The 20,179-nt window shown below is 34.6% G+C and overlaps 1 protein-coding gene across 4 annotated transcripts in view; it reads right to left on the reverse strand.

The window, feature by feature from the left end:
• The window catches only part of LOC141521118 (cytochrome P450 2C18-like), a 58,191-nt gene extending 38,215 nt beyond the window's left edge, over window positions 1-19,976 (reverse strand). The window contains exons 1-5 of one of the 4 annotated variants that reach the window (XM_074233327.1): window positions 19,851-19,976; window positions 18,629-18,679; window positions 7,911-8,133; window positions 3,608-3,770; window positions 1,792-1,941 (exon numbers count right to left, since the gene is read on the reverse strand). In XM_074233327.1, the coding sequence (XP_074089428.1) occupies window positions 1,792-1,941; window positions 3,608-3,770; window positions 7,911-8,090 (493 nt within the window). In that variant the 5' untranslated portion in view covers window positions 8,091-8,133; window positions 18,629-18,679; window positions 19,851-19,976. The remainder of the gene's footprint in view (window positions 1-1,791; window positions 1,942-3,607; window positions 3,771-7,910; window positions 8,134-18,628; window positions 18,680-19,850) is intronic. The other 3 variants (XM_074233326.1, XM_074233328.1, XM_074233329.1) reach the window with 3 other exon arrangements.
• Between the last annotated feature and the right edge of the window lie 203 nt (window positions 19,977-20,179).

Here is a 20,179-nt window from a genome sequence, read left to right on the forward strand (position 1 = left end):
TTGTTTTCTTTTTTCCCTTAATCCCAATTCCTCATGTACTGAAAGTGATTAATCTGTTAAACCCAAATGTGTATGTACAATATTTACCTCATTGCTCACCAAGGGGAGGGGAAAGGGAAGGCAGAGTGGAAGGAAATTATGTAATTTAAATATATGTACATATATATATATATATATATATATATATATATATATATATGGGGGCAGCTAGATAGAGCACTGGCCCTGGAATCAGGAGGACCTGAGTTCAAATCTGGCCTCAGACACATAATAATTGCCTAGCTGTGTGATAGAAAAGTCACTTAACCCCATTGCCTTAAATAAAAGAATAAATTTTAAAAAAAAAAAGGAAAGGAAAACAAATTAAAGGACTTACAATAGGCAATGAGAAAACAAAATTCTAATATACAGATAGATATACATATATATATATGTACATATATGCAAGTGTATTAATGGTGAAAAACTTTCAAAACATGTATTTGGAAATATAAACTATCAACTGAAAAAATAAAACTTGCTTTTACATATAACTGTGGGGAATAAAATAAAATCAAGTGTACAATGCTTTAAAAAGTTCTTATAGATGAATATTAAAAAGTATCTTTCCATATAATTGGGAAAAATAAAAAAATAAAATACTATTAAAATATTTTAAAAAAAGAAAAATGACCCCGCCAAAATTTTTTTTAAAAAGGGCAACAGAACTGGTGCTTCTAGCTATTAGTGAGCTCCATTCATTTGAAAAGTAATAAATACAGCTCTCCCCTCAAAAGTTTCTTATGACACAAGGGTGACTCTGGGTTCTAAAATGCAATACTCACAAAGCCCATACTCTAACAAGTTCTGCTTCCCCAAAACCAGACCAGCTAAGTACAAAATGCTCCATCCAGAAGTTGACCACTTCCTTGGTAACAAGGGAAGGTAGAAGGAGCATGTGATAAGTAAAATCCTGCTATCTTCCAGGTATTATATTATATTGATTCATTTTGTCCTCATGGCAATGCTATGAGGAAGATGCTTTTATTAACCCCAGTTTACAGATGAGGAAAGTGAGGCAAATGGGGCAAGTGAACTGCCCAAGGTAAACACAGTTAGTATCTGAGGTAAGATTTGAATTCAAGTCTTCCTGATTTCAGGTCAACTAATACCACAAGAAAGATAATCTCATCTTATGTTTAGTTGTAGTATAAAGGCTCGTTTTGTCATGACAAACCATGAAACAAAGATAGAGACAAAATGTCAGTCTTGAGTGGACCCTTCCTATTTAAACAGTAATATTACATAATGGATAGAGAACAGGGTAGTTGTCAGAGCTGGGGGCTAATACTCAATGCTATCAACCTATTATTTTTTCTAACAGAGCACAAAGACTCCCCAGAAGACTAACATGAACGCTTCCAGATATCTGTATTTTGTCTTCTCTTTTTTTCTCTCTTTCAATTGTCTCTATTCTTTAGGGCTTTGAAGGATGCCCACAATGAATAAAGTACTGAACCTGGAGGTGGTTAACTTCCAGGGTGTTCCAGCTCAAACATTTTCTAGTTGTGTGACACAACCTACCTCCTAGGGTTATTGTGAAGATAAAATGAAATGGAATGAACCTTGTAGCATTATATAAATACCAACTATCATCATCACCATCACTATTGTGCGAATACTCAGACAAACCTAAGAGCAATTGAAGACTAAAGTAAATTCTTTGGGGTCTTCCTCAGTCTTCATAAGTTAGCAGAAAAATAACCATTTTTCCTGAGATAAGAGATTTTTTTAAAGAAAATAAGCACCAACCATGGGTTGTTTTTAATGCCTCGACCATGCACTTTGCCTCTTCTTGGACTCGTTCTTCAATGCTCCTCTTCCCCATTCCAAAATTCTTCAGGGTAGTGAGGGAGAAATGCCGCATTTGCTTCCATCTCTCTCCATTGCTGAAAGCAAGTCCTATAAGGAGAATTAAGGACATGGAATCTCCCAATCCAAAAGATTATAAAATTTCTAAAATATTTTGTCTCCTAGTTTGAAGAATCTAAATCTAAGGAGTCTAAACCTGGTTCTAAAAAAATAGTTTGAAGTATAGGAATAGTCAAATACCACAAGAAAAATAATCTTGCCTTATGTTTAGTTCTAGTAACCTGGACAAGACAGTCTATTTCCAGTGGTAGCCAGATGACTAATTTTTAGGCCCAGTTTTAAGGACCAATATAAGCACCCTTACTTCATACTATTCTCATTCACATAAATCATGTGTCTCCATACTTAGTTTTCAAGGGCTCAGTATTTTGGCTGCCACTTAATGTTGCAGTCTAATATAATGATGATGATGTTGTTGTTGATGATGATGATGATGATGATGATGATGATAATAGTAAGCATTTTGGGGGCAGGTAGGTAGTAACAGTGAATAGAGCACTGGATCTGGTCCAGGAAGACTTGAGTTTAAATTCAATCTCATATACTTAGGTAGTTGTATGACTCTTGGCAAGTCACTTCACCCTATTTGCCTTGGTTTCCTCATCTATAAAATAATTGGAAAAAAAAGGTAACCCATTTCAGTATCTTCATGAAGAAAAGTCCAAATAAAGTTACAGAGTAAAACACATTGAAAAATGATTGAATAATAATTGGCATTGTAATGTTGGGAAACACTTTACCTAGATTATCTCACTCGATTTTCACAAAAACCTTTTGAGGTTGAGATATTATTACAATTTCTGTTTTACATCTGGAGAAACTCAGTATGGAAAAGATTAAAGATTTTGCCCAGAAATCATGCAGCCAAGATGAATCTGAATCATTCTTTTCTGATATTATATCTAACTCTCTATTTTGTGTGTGCCACATAGTTGCTTATATGAAATCATTTAAATTTCTTTATTACTGGTACCAAGCAGGAATTCTTGACAATTACTTTAATTTTATTCCCCTCATGACAAGTTTTTTAAATTAATTATTTGCCCCCACCACCATTAATATTATTACAATATAATTGTACATATGCCTAAAGAGAGAGACTTGACATAGGATGTCCCAGGTTTTGCATACTGGAGGAAGGATTGGAAGCACTCCCTAGCAAAGAGTGGTTGGTTTGTGAGCTCTTAGGGAGAGTGATTTCACTAAGTTAGCATAAGATTCACTAAGATAGATTAAGATTTTTTCAGACTAACCTCATTTTTATATGGTTTCAAAGCAAGATCCAGGTAGTGTTAACCTATTACCCCTAAATTTTAGAAAGTTATTACATAATATTTCACTTATATTTATGGATAAGATGGAGGAGATGACACAGACCAAAAGGTAAATTCTAGACAAGCATAGAAAACATAGGATTGGTGCAGGGAGAGATTTAAAGAAAGAAGAAAAATTGCAATACCCTAGGCAAGAGGTGATGAGAGTCTGAATTGAGGGGATCATATTGTAAGTAAAGAGAAGAAAACAAAATTTTTTTAAGCTACATGCTACAATCCTAATATTAGAATCCATGATCCTATATCCCTGATTTAGGCTATTTGAATAAGTGCATCTATTTCTATCATTTCTTGTAATGACAAACTTTCTCCCATTCTCTGCTTCATCTGAATTTACAATTCTACAGCAAACAGAAACTTACCCAATCCTTTGTTTATAGCATCAATGATGGGGAAACTTCCTCTACCAGCAAACTCTTCTCCATGATCAGTCAGAGCTTCTTTCATCACCTCAAACCCATGTAACACAAGAATAGGTTCAGTACCCAAGTACAGAGTAAACACTGGACCGTAGACTTTCGCCAGCTGTGGGGGAGGAGGGATGTAGCCAACATTGAGAGAATCATTAAATTTGCTGAAAAAAATCTTGGACTTCTCGTTGGAGAAGTACTCAACCAATTCTCTACCTCCTTCAAAACATCTATCTTTTATCACAGAAAGCATCTAAGCAATATATAGATACACACACACACACACACACACACACACATATATATATATGTATGTGTATATATATACACATACACATACATAACACACACACACACACACACACACAAATATTATAATTATGTCGGATCAAGGAATAGAAGTGTCCAAAGTCTAAAATCTCACTTTCTGCTGTGAGATAGCAACTGCATAGTCTGGTAGGGAGCTCCAAACTTCTCATGAAAAAGAGCTATTTTTTTATTTTGTTTTTCCTCAAGCTTTGAAAAAACCTAAGTAGAGAAGGAGAAATAGTACAGTCTGTGAAATCCTGGTTTTGTAACCACGGACACTTGAACCAAGTGTCCATGGTCACAAAACCAGGATGTGGCAATATCTGGACCTGAACTCAGGACTTCCTAATTCCAAGGCCAATCCTAATTCTACTACATATAGTTCTTTCTCAAAAACTTTGTGATCTCCAGGTCTAGATCCTGATTGATGTACTCAAAACTTGGTGGTTCCTCCTGAGCTTTCAGCCAGGAACACCTGGGCTTACACACAAGGTATTCTGAGACTGGGTCCCTCCTGTGGAGGGATGATCAGGGAAAACATTCTCCACCGGCTGAATAATCTGAATATTTATAGATTACATTCCATAACATTTTGAGTGGAATCCTCCAGGGAAACCAGTGGTCCACAGCCCTCTAACTGAGATACCCTAAGTCAAACCAAGACCTTTAAAGCCTTTAGCTTAAAAAGGCTAAGGTCTCTCACCACATACAGGGTTTCTTCCAGTTAGCCCCATCTATATTTGATCACTGCTTCCAGATGACTCCCCCGAGGAGAAAGTAAGGCTGGTGATTTTGCATAACTCTCCCTCACTTAATCCAATTCACTTACAAACTAAGAGAACATGGGAAACTCAAAAGATGAATGAGGAAAAATATCTTTGCATGTAATTAGGAAAAATAAAATAACATTCAAAAGAAATGAGAGGATTAGATAGCTTTTCTCTCAGATTTGTGAATAAAGGAAGAATTTAGGACCAAAGAAGATATAGAGAGAATTACAAAATATAAAATAGATATTTTGATTATATAAATTAAAAGGGTTTGCACAAACAAAACTAAGGTAAACAAAATTATATTTAAAAAAGCAGATAACTGGGTGGGGAGATTTTTGCAACAAGTATCTCTGATAAAGACCTCATTTTTCAAATATATAGAGAATTGAGTCAAGTTTATAAAAATACAAATCATTCTCCAATTGATAAATGGTCAAAGGCAGTTTTCAGAAAAAGAAATCAACACTATCTCTAGTCATATGAAAAAATGCTCTAAATCACTATTGATTAGAGAAATACAAATTAAAATGCTCTGAGGTACCATTTCATGCCTATCAGAATGGCTAATATAATTCAAAAAAAGAAAATGTTGATTGTTGGAGGATATGTGGGAAAACTTGAACATTAATGCACTGTTATTGGAGTTGTGATCTGATCCAACTATCCTGGAGAGCATCTTGGAACTAGGTCCAAAGGGCTATAAAACTGCCTACCCTTTGATCCAGCAATGCCACTGCTAGGTCTACATCCCAAAGACATAAAAAAAAAAAAGGAAAAAAGAAGCTATTTGTAAAAGAACTTAATTTTTTAAAAATAGGAAATAGTTAGCTAGGAAACAATCTTTGCAGAAACTTCTGATAAATGTCTGCTATTTAAGATCTTTATAACAATGAGTTTAATATGAACAGGTAGTTCTTAGAAAAAAATTATAGAATACCAAATGAAACAATTCTGAAGTTCTACTTCTTAACTAATAGATTGGCACATGACTATAAAATAGAAAATGACAACTGTTAAGTAGGTAATAGAACAGACATGAAGATATCATTGCTTGAGCTTTGAATTGGTCTAGCCATAATGAAAAGAAATTTGGAGTTATTTTCCAAAAACTCACTTAGTAACGTATATATATATATATATTTACGGATACAACAATATCATTACTAGGCATGTCCTCCCAAAGAGACTAAAGACAATAGGAAAAGCCTAATATGTACAAAAATAATTATAGCAGTACTTTTCTTGGTAGCAAAGAATTGGAAACTAGGAATGGAAAGTAGTGAGAAACACGAATGTCCATCAACTGGGAAAGAAAAGAGTAAAAGTTTACTATATGAATTAAAGAGATATTATTTTGGCATAATAAATGACAAAGGAAGCAGATTCAGAGACACAGATTTTTATGAACTGATGCAATATAAAGTACATCTTTGTATGTATTTTGTATATGAAAATATTCATTATAAAATGGAGTATTTCGATGGATCAAATTAATTTCCCTAGCAGATAGGAAGCAATTTTGGAATCTTTGTAAAAGATTCTGCATTCATAGTTCTAGAGAACTAAAGACCTAAAGAATACTAAAGTTGGATTGTATTCTCTGCCACAGGAGGGGAATTTTTGATTGCTAGGCTGGAGAGTCCTCATCCTCTTACCATAGAAATTATTGCTTTAGTCCCTATCCCTATCAGGAATATTAAGCAGAAAAGACATGTAGGCCTAGAAATATAGATGGCAAGGATGTAAGGGAATAATGTTAAGTGCGTTTAGGCTCCACCAGGACAGTTAAGTATCTTTATCTAGACAGCCAGGACAGTAGAGACCAACCTAATCATTGGTGAAATTCCAGGGCATCTAATGAATTCTTTTTCCCCTCTCTCCATTTCTATTCAGTAAAATGTTTAAACCATAAGTTTGCTGTTTTTTTAAAACCTCCTATTTACTATTTTCAAGGATACTTTAAAGAAAACCATGTCTAGATAAGGATATGATTGGCCTTAGTTACTTTTGAGTTATGCCCATATTTAGTTGAGTACAAGTGCAAATGGAAAGATGAGTAAAGGTCATTTATCAATAGTTAGTTTGAATATGAATAATTAAGCAATAAAACTATTTTAGGTTTCCCTTTCAGGCAAAGAAGGATAAGTCCAATGAGCAGTCAATTCTAGTAATTTGAGTTCTGCTCCAGGGGTTCTAAGCAGTGATGATTTACAGTAATAATCAAAATTCTAAAGTTCACTAAAATAGCAGTGACAAGATCCACTTGGCCATTGTTCTTAGATTAACTTGTAACTAGGTTCCTTTTAGGGTGCCTTAGGCAAAATTCTTCAGCCTCCAACTCAGAGAGAAGATGATAGATCAGAGCATGATCAAATGGAAAGTTTAAGACTGAGTTGATCCCGTTGGAGATCATAGTCATGGTCTTGGAATAACTAGCTCCACCCCTCTTCTTCTTAATGGGAGAAATAAAGTAGAAATAACTACTGAAGCTTTCAATGTTTCTGCACAACAACAATGCTGTTTACACATTTGGTGATATTTTCCAGGTTTATAAAGGTAGAAAATAAAAATGAAAGCCCAACCCCCCCACCCAAAGAGATTAAATCTTATCCAGACTCACAATTGATTTCCTCAAACCAGTACATGATAGTGACTGCTTCAGCTGAGGCAATGTGTGGCCACAAGTGAATCCAAAAATGGACTAGATAAACTTTATAGTACCTTCTTTCTCTAAGGGGGCAGCTAAATGGCATAGTGGAACACTGACTGACCTTTGGAGTCAGGAAGATGGGAGTTCAAATCCAACCTCAGATATTTGACTTATAGTAGTTGTGTGACCTTAGGCAAGTCTTTAATTCTGATTGCCTCATCTCCAGGGTTCTCTCTAGTTGTCTTGATTCCTATCTGGCCACTGGACCCAGATGACTCCAAAAGAGAAAGTGAGGCTGGTGACTTAGCACAGCACCTCCCTCACTCAAATTCAATTCACATGATGTCATGGCATCACCTCCCTGATGTCAGCATGGTCTTCTTTGAAAATAAAGGACAAACATTCTTTCTCTAACATATGCTATGCTCAATCGGAAAATTTCCTTGGAGATGGTCTCCCAAAACACATTGCCACCAAAAGCCAGAAAAAATGAAACCAGTAGAAAAGAGTCATCCTCACTTACCATGCATAAGGATTTGGGGATATTCTTAGTATCTAGCTGCAATATATTACCAATAACTGGAAGAGGAACAGGGCCAGGAAGTAGTTTTATTCTTCCAATTGACTTCCTCCATGTTGAAATAAGAATTAGACATGAGATACAGAACACTAGGCCAAAAGCCATCACCATAGATGGATCCATTGAAATTCTTCTTTGTTTAGTTTTCTGGCTGAGGATCTAATGCCTGTATGAATTGTAAATACAACACCAAACAATGACTCCAACTTTTTTGCTAAAATATGGTTTTACTTCTAATGAACCCTGAACTGCTGATAAAGATAAAAAAGGTAAGCTCATTCCCCAATTGACAAATGATCAAAGAATGCCAACAGACAATTTTCTTTTCTTTTTCTTTTTTTTTGCAAGGTTATGAGGTTAAGTAACTTGCCCAAGGTCACATGGCTAACTATAACCATTTTTCTTAAAAAGGAAGAAATCCAAGCTATAACTTTTCTAAAAAAATCATTAATAGAAAAATTTAAATTGAAGTAACTCTGGGGATTCTTGTTACATGTATCAGATTGGCAAAGCTGACAAAAGAGGAAAATGACAAATGTTCAAAAAGCTTCATTGATAGTCTATTGGTGGAGCTATGAATTGGTCCCACCACTTGAAAAGCAATTTGTTTGGTTTTTTTAATTTTTTTATTTTTTAATTTCTAGGATGAAACTGATATTTCTACAACATAGTATGTTTTTTAAAAGACAATTGCACACGAAACTGCAAATCTAGTATGTACAACTTGCTATTCCTTATAAATATATAGTAAAGTTTCCTTGTAAATTTCTATTTTTACCTTTTTCCCCCCTAGAGATGACTATCATTAGACTCAAATATGTTAATATGCAAATCATTCTATGCATACTTATAATTATCAGTTCTTTCTCTGGTTGCAAATTATACCTTCCTTCATGTTTCTGGATATTTATAATGGTCAGAATGACTTTTTGCTCAAAGTTGTTCTTAAAACAATATTGCTATCGCAATATACAACATTCTCTTAATTCTGCTCATTTCAGTCTTCATTTTTTTGTAGTAGTTTATCCATGTTTTTCTAAGATTACTGAATTCATCGCTTCTTATACTACAGTAGTATTTGATCATGGTCATATGCCACAGCTTGTTCTGTCCTTCACCATTACTTGAGTATCCCTGCAATTTTCAGGTCTTTGCCACCACAAAGAGAGATATTATAAATATTTTAGGGCATATGGCTTCTTTTCCTTTTTCCCAAATAATCTTTGGAAAGAGACCTCATAGTGGTGTTGCTGCAACAAAGAATGTGGGTAGTTCAATAATTCTTTGGGCATATTCCAGATTGTTGTCCAAAATGGTTGGATCACTTCACAGTGAATTAATGTCTCAATTTTTTCACATCCTTTAAGCCTAGTGGATGGGTGGAAAAGGATATCTCAAAGTTGTTTTAATTTTCATTTTTCTAATCAATAATGATTTAGAGTATTTTTATAAAACTATAAATTGTTTTGATTTCTTCACTGGAAAATTATCTTTTCATATCCTTTGATCATTTATAAATTAAGGGAAGACTTATATTTTTATATATTTTATAAAGTTCAATATGTACTTGAGATATGACACCTTAATCTGAAAAGCTAGATATAAAATTTTTCCTAATTTTTCTGCTTTCCTTCTGATCTTGTTTATATTTGTTTTATTTGTACAAAATCTTTTTCATTTAATGTAATCAAAAATAATCCATTTTGGGGTGACTAGGTGGCGCAGTGGATAAAGCACCGGCCCTGGAGTCAGGAGTACCTGGGTTCAAATCCGGTCTCAGACACTTGATGATTACCTAGCTGTGTGGCCATGGGCAAGCCACTTAACCCCAATTGCCTTGCAAAAACCTAAAAAAAAAAAAAAAAATCCATTTTACACTTCACTCTTCTCTATTTCTCTTATGTATAACTTGTTTACCTATCCATAAGTCTGACAAATAATGCTCTCTGTCAAATTTTCTTGTAATCTTTCTCCATTTTGACCTAATATTGGTAAATTATGTAAGTTATTAGTCTACATCCAATTTCTGCCATACTGCTTTTCAGTTTTTTTACCAAATAATGAGGGTTTTTTTTAGGTTTTTGCAAGGCAATTGGGGTCAAGTGGCTTGCCCAAGGCCACACAGCTAGGTAATTATCAAGTCTCTGAGACCGGATTTGAACCCAGGTACTCCTGACTCCAGGGCCGGTGCTTTATCCATTGCGCCACCTAGCCACCCCGCAAATAATGAATTCTTATCCCAAATCAAATACAATTGCTATATTTATTTGCTGCTATAAATTGCATGTCTCTCTGTTCCGCTGATCTACCTTTCTATTTCTTAGTTAATATTAGGTAGTTTTAATAATTATAAGGTCTTCTTCCTTTACATTTTTCATTAGTTACTTTGTATTCTTGAGTTTTGTTATTTTTTCTAATTCAATAAAAAAAATTTGGTAATTTAATTAGGATGGCATTGAAGGTATGAATTAACTTAGGTAAAGTTGTCATTTTTATTATATTGGGCCTGCCCACCCATGAACATTTAATATTTCTCTAATGTTGGTATTTTATTTATATAAAAAAGTTTTTTATAATTTAGTTTAGTTCCTGGGTTTGTTTTGCCAGGTGTATTCCCAGATATTTTATATAAGTGGGGTATCTCTTTCTCTCTCGAGGGGTTTTGTTTGATTTACATATATACATATACATATACATATATATGTATGTAAATATACACACCATGTATAGGAATATTGATTATATGAATTTACTTTATGATCTTTCATTTTGCTAAAATTGGTGGGGGGGGGTTGCTGCACTTGTTAATTGTTTCAACAAGCTTGGAGTTCAATCTTTGAGATTTTCCAAATATATCATCATATTATATACAAAAGGAGATAGTTTTTATTACTTCTTTCCCTATTCTGATTTCCTTCTATTTCTTTTTCTTCTCCTTATTGCTATTGCTAGGATTTCCAATTCAAGATTAAATAATATTGGTAACTTGTTTTTCACATTATCTTACCAGAAAAATTTCTAGCTTACTCCCATTACAAATAATGCTTGTTTGTGGCTTTAGTTAAATGCTTTTTTAAAAAATTGACTTAAGGAAAAATTCACTTATTCCTATACTTTCAAGTAGTTTTTAAATAGAAATGATTGTTGTACTTCATCAAAAACTTTTCCTTCATCCATTGATATAATCATATGAAATTTTTTACTTTTATTGTTGTAGTCAATTAGTTAAACCATCCCTGCATTCCTAGAATAAATCCCACTTGGTCACAATGTATAACCTCTGTGATATATTATTGGCTTTTTAAAATTAAATTTATTTTCTTCTTTTTTTAATTTATTTTTAATTACTCAAGCATTGCTCCCTAATTACATGCAAAGATAGTTGTCAATATTTATCCTTTTGCAAACTTTTGTGTTCCACATTTTTCTATCATCCTCTCTTCCAACCCCTCTCCCCATGGCAGCAAACAATCTGATATAGATTATATATATACAAATCCTTTCTAGCATATTTCCATATTGGTATGTTGCTAAAAAAAGAATTAGAACTAAATGAAAAAACATAAGAAAGCAAAAACATAAAAGAAGTTTATAAAAATGACATAGTATGCTTTTCTCTGCATTCAGAATCCATAGTTGTTTTTTCCCTGAACGTGGATGGCATTTTCTTTAACAGGTCTCTCGGGATTATCCTTGATCACTAAACTGCTAAGAGTTGTGTACATCATAGCTGATCATCTCACAATGTTGCTTTTAGTGTATACAGTGTTCTCCTGGTTCTGCTCATTTCACTCATTATCAGTTCATGTAAGTCTTTCCATGCTTTCCTGAAGTCAGGCTCTCTTTCACAACCATCAAAATCCACAACATTTATATATCATAGTTTGCTCAACATTCCCTAATTGATGGGCATCTCCTCAATTTACAATCCTTTGCCTCTGTGATATATTGCTGTAATCTTTAAGCTAGTTTAGGATTTCTGTATTCATTAATGAAGTTGGTCTATAATTGTTCTGTCTCTGGTTTTACTCTTCCGCATTTACATATTAGTATTATTTATTTCATAAAAGGAGTTTGGTAGGATCCCTTTGCCTATTTTCTAAATAACTTACTTAATATTAGAATTAGTTGATCTTTAGATGTTTAATAGAATTCACTTATAAATTCATTTGCTTCTAGTACTGTTTTCTAAGGAAGCACCTTTTGTACTGTTCAATTTCTTTTTCTAAAAGAGTTCTATTTAGATATTCTATTTTCTCCTCTGCTAATCTAAGTGATTAATATTTTAGTAAATATTCTTCTGTTTCACTTAAATTGTTAATTCTATTGACATATAAATGAGTAAAATAACTCCTTATAATTGGTTTAATTTCATCTTTCTTTAGTGGAATATTAATGCTTTTCATATTTAATACTATTGATTTGGTTTTCTTTCTTTTTTTACAATAAATTAAGCAGATTTAGCTATTTTATTGATTTTTTCATAAAAATCAACTCCTATATTCATTGATTAATTCAATTTGTATATTCAATTTTAATAATCACACCTTTCATTTTTAGGATTTCCAATTTAAAGTTTAGTTGGGGATTTTTAGTTTATTCTTTTTCTAGTTTTTTTTTAAATCAAATGCACAGTTCATTGGTATGTTCTTTCTCTAGTATATCCATGTAAGTATTTAGAAATATGAATTTTCCTCTGAACGCAGTATAGGTTTTGATATATTACCTCATTATTATCATTCTTTTTAATGAAATTATTGATTATTTCTATGACTTGTTCTTTAATCCACTGTGGGGTTCCAATTGGTAAAAGTGATAAAGATAACAATATGGGCACAGTGACCAGTATATGGCATAACATGTCTGTGACTTCAACTAAAGCAGCACTGCCATGACACCTATGTATCTGGGATTCAGGTCCAGTATTAAGCAGAGAAAATCCAAAAATATAAACCAATCTTTAACAACATACTCTATAACTTTTCTTCCCCTTGTCTGATTTCGATAATTATCGGGGGCTTTTGGGAGGTCTTTACAGGGATCTACTTTTATAATCTGATCTCTATCCCGAGACTGCCCCTATGTAAATAATGTATTTTGATTATTAAACCACTTACATAATCAGTATCGAGCTTCTGGACTCTTTCTTCATTATCAAGTTGAACCCTTAGTTTGGGGGGAGCCTTGACTATTCCACTGTAGGGGAAACTTCAGGCAAGACACTTTTTCCTTCTTTGAGATTAGATTGTTTAGAGGGTTGGAGTCAGGATAGCAGCATGAAGGCAGGAATTCCCAGGAAACTCGTTCCCCACAAAACTCCAAAAGCCATCAAATTATGACTCTAACCAAAATTTAGAGGGGCAGAACCCATGGAAAGGCAGAGTAATATAATTTCCCATCTAAGATAACTTAAAAGTTCCACAGGAAAGGTCTGTTTCACTGGGGCCAGGGGTTGAAAAGAGCCACAGCCCAGCTGCAGCTTGGTACAACCAGATTGGAGCAAACCAGCTCCAATCTTCTAGGAACAGCCCGGGGTGCTGAGATCCCTGGGTGCACTTGGGTCCATGGCAGAGGTGGTTTGGAGACCTCTTGGCCTGGGGATCAGCAGGGACAGCCTGAAAAGGTGGTGAGAGCACTCTGCCACACTAGAGTGAGCACTGAGCACAGCATGAGCCTCAGAGCAGTACAGTGGTGAGAACCTGCAGCAGAAATCAGCAGAGCCAACCAGCATTTCAAGAGCTCCCAGTCCACAGACAGTAAGGGGTTCAGGGGAGATTGCAGAGATCTTTCTACTCTTCCTGGGGCAGGACTCTGATGAATGCTCACAATCAGATCCAGGTTGCAGTTTGGGCCCCCCATAATACCACACCTGAGCAGAAACCCTCCTCACAGCTCCTTGGCAGAGGGGAGGGTTTGTGGTCATCCACATATCAGAGTACAGGCAAGAGAGCGTAAGACCTTGGAGGAATTAAGGTCCTATTGGGGTGTTCCAACCCCCCAAAGCCTTGGAAGTGTGGTAAATCAGTCATAGGCTGAGGAAATGATCAAACATCAGAAAAAAAAGAAGAATCTGGTCCCATGGAAGATCAAAATACATACTCAGAATATGACAAAGTTGAAGCTTCTGTATCCAAAGCCTCCAAAGCAAAATAGAAAATGCGCTCAGGCAATAGAAGAACTCAAAATAGACTTTGAAAAGCAATAAGGGAGGAAGTGGAAAAATTGGGAGGAGAAATGAGAGTGATGCAGCTGTATCATGAAAACCAAGTCAGAAACTTGGCGAAAAAAAATACAAAAAATACTGAAGAAAATAATATATTAAAAAAACAGTTTAGACCAAATGGAAAAAGCAACACAAAAGACAAATGAGGAGAAGAATGCCTTAAAAATTAGAAATGGCCAGGTGGAAAAGGTGATATAAAAAAAGCTCTCTAAAGAAAATAACTCCTTCAGATGCAGAATGGAGCTGATGACTGCAATAAATCAGGAAGATATAAAACAATACCAAAAGAACCAAAAATTAGGAGAAAATGTGAAATATCTTATTGGAAAAATAACTGACCTCGAAAACAGATCCAGAAGAGATAGTTTAAAAATTATTGGGCTACCTGAAAATCATGACCAGGAAAAGAGCCTAGACTTCATTTTTCAAGAAATAATGCAAAAAAATTTTTTTTAATTTTAAAAAATAAAAGAAATAATGCAGCAAAATGTCCCTGAGATCCCAGAAGCAGAGGATAAAATACAAATTGAGGGTATTTACCAATCACCTCAAACAGATTCCAAAAGAAAAACTTCCAGGAATATTACAGCCAAATTCCAAAACTCCCAAGTCACAGAGAAAATACTATAAGCTACCAGAAACACACAATTCAAATACCATGGCTCTAAAGTCAGTATTACACAGGATTTGGCAGAATCTACATTAAGGGTATCGTAGGGTTTCAAATATGATATTTTGGAAGGCAAAGGAGCTTGGATTACAACCAAGAATCAACTACCTAGCAAAACTTAATATCCTCTTTCAGGGGAAAAGATGGACTTTCAATGAAACAGGAGACTTTCAAACTTTCCTATTGAAACAGCCAGAGCTGAACAGAAAGTTTGATCTCCAAGTACAGGACTCAGGTGAAGCATAGAAGGGTGAACAAGAAGGACTAATTATGAGGAACTTAATGAAATTGAACTGCTTGTATTCTGTATGGGAAGAAGATACGAATAACTCATATGAACCTTCTCATTTATAAGAGCTGTCAGAAGGAGCTTATCTAGACAAGGCACAGGAGGGAGTTGAATATAATGATATAATATGGTACAACAATGGAGTCAGTGGGTGATAAAAGAAAGTACTGGGAGAAAGGGAAAGGAGAAGAAGAAGGGGCTACGATATTTCACATAAAAGAGTCAAAAAAAAGCTTTTGCAATGGAGTGGAATGGGGGAAGATGAGGGGGGATTAAGTGAGCCCTCATTCTCATCAAAAATGGCTTAGAGAGGAAATAACATACACACTTAATGCAGTATAGAAATCTATCTTACCCTAGAGACAAATGAGAGGAAAGGGATGGGATAAGGGGAATGGGGGGGGGAGTAGGTGATAAAAGAGAGGAAAGATTGTGGGAGAGGGTAGTCAGACACAACACATTTCTGGGCAAGGACAGGGTGAAAGGAGAAAGAGAATAGAATGAGAGTGGGGAGGAAAAGAGTGGAGGAAAATACAGCAAGTAATAGCAACTGTGGGGAAAATATTGAAGCAACTTCTCTGGTGGACTTATAATAAAGAATGCAACTCATCCCAGAGACAGAGCTGTTGGAATCTGAACACACATTGAACACACCAAAGTACACTTTTTTTTTCTCTCTCAGTGATTTTGAGGCTTCTTTATCTTTTTAAGGGGAGGAGAGGAATTTGTGCGTACTCTCACAAGATTATTGTAATAATATAAAATAAACCAAATTGTCACTGAATAAAAAGATTAGAATGTTTAATCTTCAACTACCTTTTAGTCTTTTTCATGGTCTCTTAGTAAATATAAGTTTTATTGTATTCTGATCTGAAAAGAATACTTTTAATATTTCTGTTATTTTGATTTTAACTAAAAAAATTCTAGGTCCTAATATTTGGTCAGTCTTTGTAATGGTACCATGAATTACTGAGGAAGAGATATATTCCTTTCAATTACCATTCAAATGTCTGCAGTTAGCAAACATATCCAGCTTACCTAAAATTCTAATTCATTTTCTTGACTTCTTTTGAATTTGGTTTTCGGATAGATGTATCAATTCTTAGAGGAAAAGATTAAAGTCTCCACTATTATTGTACTACTATCTATCTCCACTTGTAATTCATTTAATTTTTCTTTTAAATATTTAAATGTGATAGCATTTGGTACATATAGGTTCTGCTTTATTGTCTATGATACTTTTTATCAAAATGTAGTTATACTGTTTTTCTCTTTTGATTAAATATATTTAACCATAACTGTCTGTGATCATGATTTTTTTTTGCCTTTTTTGCATCAGCTGAAGCACAATAAATTCTACTCCAACCCTCCATTTTAACTTTGTGTATATCTCTCATGCTTAAATGTGCTTTTGTAACCAACAAATTGTTGGATTGTGATTTTTAATACATTCTGCTATCCATTTTTACTTTATGGGTGAATTCAACCCATTCACATCCAAAGTTATAATCAGTATTTGTGAATTTCTCTCCATCTTATTTTTACTCACAATTATCCTTTTTCGGTCTCTTTTTGCCTTAACCCTGTTACTTTATCCTCTCTCCTTCTCCCCTGTTCCCCTCATACTCTTTATTCTACCCACTCCAAAAGAGTTCTTCCCTGATGCTTTCCCCCAGTCTGGTCATTTTTCTACAAATCAAAAGACTTATACACTCCTCCAGATACATACATACACACACATACATACATACATACATATGTGTATAAATATGTTATTTACTCTTCAAACCAGATTTTAGGAGAGTAAAGTTCCAACAATACCAACCCTCCACCTCTGCCTGCTTCCTCTGTATCAGTTATTCCTTTCATGTCCCATCTTTGAGATATTGATCCTTTTTATCTTTTCTTATACAATTCTGGCTTTTTAGAATCACTGTCATACACCCCATCCTACTCTCAAGTCCAGCCTGTCTTTCAAACTACCCTATAATAATAATGACAGTTTTAAGAATACTGATAACATTTTCACCTATAAGAAGTAAGCAATTTTGATTAATAAGTCTTCAATGTTTTTGGATCTTTTATATCAAATTTTCTATTGAGTTCTGGTCTTTTTATTACAAATGCCTGGAAGTCTTTGTCAAACATCCTTTTTTATTTCATTCAGAGTCATACTCAATTTTACTAGGAAAGTTAATTTTAGTCTCAACCCCAGTTCTTTGACTCTTTGAAATAAAATATTCCAAATGTAGAAGCTGCTAAGCTTTGTGAAATGACAGTTGTGTCTCCACAGTATTTAAATTGTTTTTCTTGCTGCTTATAATATTTTCTCCTTAACCTGAGAGTTTTGAAAATTATTTATGGCATTTTTGTAAGTTTTCCTCTTGGGATCTCTTAAAGGTAGTAAACAATAGATTTTTTTTCTATTTCTACTTTACTTTCTTGTTCTAGAAATTACTTGGAACTTCCCCCTGGAAAGTAAGATAGGTCTCCAGAATGACTATCACCTCACAAACTTTCATCTAACACAGCATGAAGATCATATGGTTGAATGGGGAAGAATGAAAGATCACCCTCAACCCCATAACTCTGGGGATGACTGGATCTCTGACCTGTGACAGGATCTTGACCAGACAGAATCCTGAACTGTGACAGTAGGAAGGTGAACATAGTAGAGCAGGGAGCAAGAGCATTTTCGGGAACAGCATAGTTCAGGGCCTTATCAATTTGGAACTCTGCCCTGAAAGATACTAAACTGTGCAAAGCCTCAACATCAAACATGAAAGAACAAGGGAAAAGAAGCACTTGAACAAACGTGTTTATAAACCTCCTTTCGTGCTGGCAAAGGATAGGAAATTAAAGAGATAACCTAGCAATTGGGGAATGACTCAACAAATTATGGTATGTGACTGTATATTAAACAGTTTTATATCTTAAAATGATGAAGGTGATGATTTCAATGCAACCTGGAAATCTTGTAAGAACTGATACAGAACAAACTTTGAAATCATTGCTAAAGTTATGTCACCTCACTAGACCACACTAGAAACTAGATGTTTCCTCCAACATCATGTATAAAATGAGGGAAATGGGCTAGTTGAATGATTTCTACTCTTTCTTGATGCCACCAAGAAGCTGATCATGACAACAGAATGACTGGAAACAAATTCTATAAAGTGATTTTGGATTAAAATGTCCTCCTGTCTTAGTACAAAGGGGCAGTCATTTTTCAGTGCTTGTTGGAAACTGAAATTCTTTTTGCCATGCTTAAATGATTCAGATTCTCATGAGAATCAGAAGGGGAAAATAGGGAGGAAAGGCATCTGTGGATATAAGGCAAGTATAAGTTGATAAGGTGGGGCATTACATAAGTTGATGAGCCCTGATCTCCCTTGGTCAGGAGAGTTTCAAACTTGGAATTATAAGACTTGAGTTTAAATTCTGATGCTTATTAGTTATTGTTCATTTTTGAACCTTACCTTCCTCATCTGTAACAGGGGAATAACAATATTTGCAGCTGCCTTATGAATCTGTCATAAGGAAAGTACTTAGTTACTATAGAAATGTGTTATAATTAGACCACAGAAATATAAGGTGTTTTAGATTTACAAACGACAGAAATCATACACAAGAGTCTTCAATTTGTAAAATCTCTTCCAGGTCAAAATCCTGTAATCTTGAGATCAGTCAAAGATAAATCTAGCTATAAAATTAAAAGTCTAATCACTATATAATCTTCTCCCTTCCTGATCACCAACAACTGGTTAACTTGTGTTTATTTTATACATATACTTTTGGCATCATAGACTTAAAACTGGAAGAGACGTCAGTTGGGACCCTCTAGTTCAATCTCTCATTTTACAAAAAAAAAAAAAGAAAAGTGAGTTCTAGAGAGGTCGTGACTTGAACAAGTTCACCTAGAGAAGTGACGAAATTGGGATTTGAATCCAAGTGCTCTAACTTTTTGCTCTTTCCATGGCACCACATAGTCATCAATAATAAGCCACCTACAACCTTAATGGACTTACTCATTCCATCAGTGTAACAATCAGGCACAATTTTGGAGTATCTGTGATGGAGAATACCATCTGTATCCAGAGAAAGAATTGCTGAGTTTGAACAAAGATTATAACCTTTAATTTAAAAAAAAGTCCTTTAGGGGCAGCTAGGTGGCAGAGTGGATAAAGCACAGGCCTTGGACTCAGGAGTACCTGGGTTCAAATCCGGTCTCAGACAGTTAATAATTACCTAGTTATGTGGCCTTGGGCAAGCCACTTAACCCCATTGCCTTGCAAAAACCTAAAAACAAACAAAAAAAATCCTTTATCTTATTATATAATTATATAATACTTTACCTTTCTTGATTAAGGATATGATTTCTCTCTCATCACATCCAACTTAGACTAATGTATAGCATGGAAACAATGTAAAGACTAAAAGAATGCCTTCTGTGGGGGGTGAGGGGAGGGATGCAAGATTGGGGGAAAAAATGTAAAATCCAAAATAAATAAAATCTTTCTTAATAAAAAATAATCAGCCACATGATTTTAACTGATAAAACTGAGAAAGTTTAAATGACTTGCCCAAGATTTCAAACCTTATGACTTTCCACCATGGTACCTAAAATAGGGAAACCACTATGAATCATCCTCAGTAAAGCAAATTGAAGCAGACACTAAACAAGTGAGTAGATCAGCTCACCTGGTTCCTAGTGCAGGATTAGATTAAGTAGACCATCCTGGACTCCCCAGTAATCTCCCCTAGTTTACACAACCTGCTCAGATAAAAAGCTCAATTATCTCTTTTTTCCAGCTGCTCTGATTGAGATCACATTTCTGGATTTGTGCACTTCTTACCCCACCCCACATTTGAGCCAATACAACAGACTCAATCCATTATGATTGTTTTATTAACTTTTTGTTAACCTGTAACCTCACACAGTGTAGAGCCCAGGCAAAATAGACTAGAAAATGATCTCACAGTCAAGGGAGAAAGAGCAGGATGAAGAGAAAGGAGGCAGTGTTAGCACA

Source organism: Macrotis lagotis, chromosome 4, assembly GCF_037893015.1.
Source record: "Macrotis lagotis isolate mMagLag1 chromosome 4, bilby.v1.9.chrom.fasta, whole genome shotgun sequence".
NCBI classification, from domain to species: Eukaryota; Metazoa; Chordata; class Mammalia; order Peramelemorphia; family Peramelidae; genus Macrotis; species Macrotis lagotis.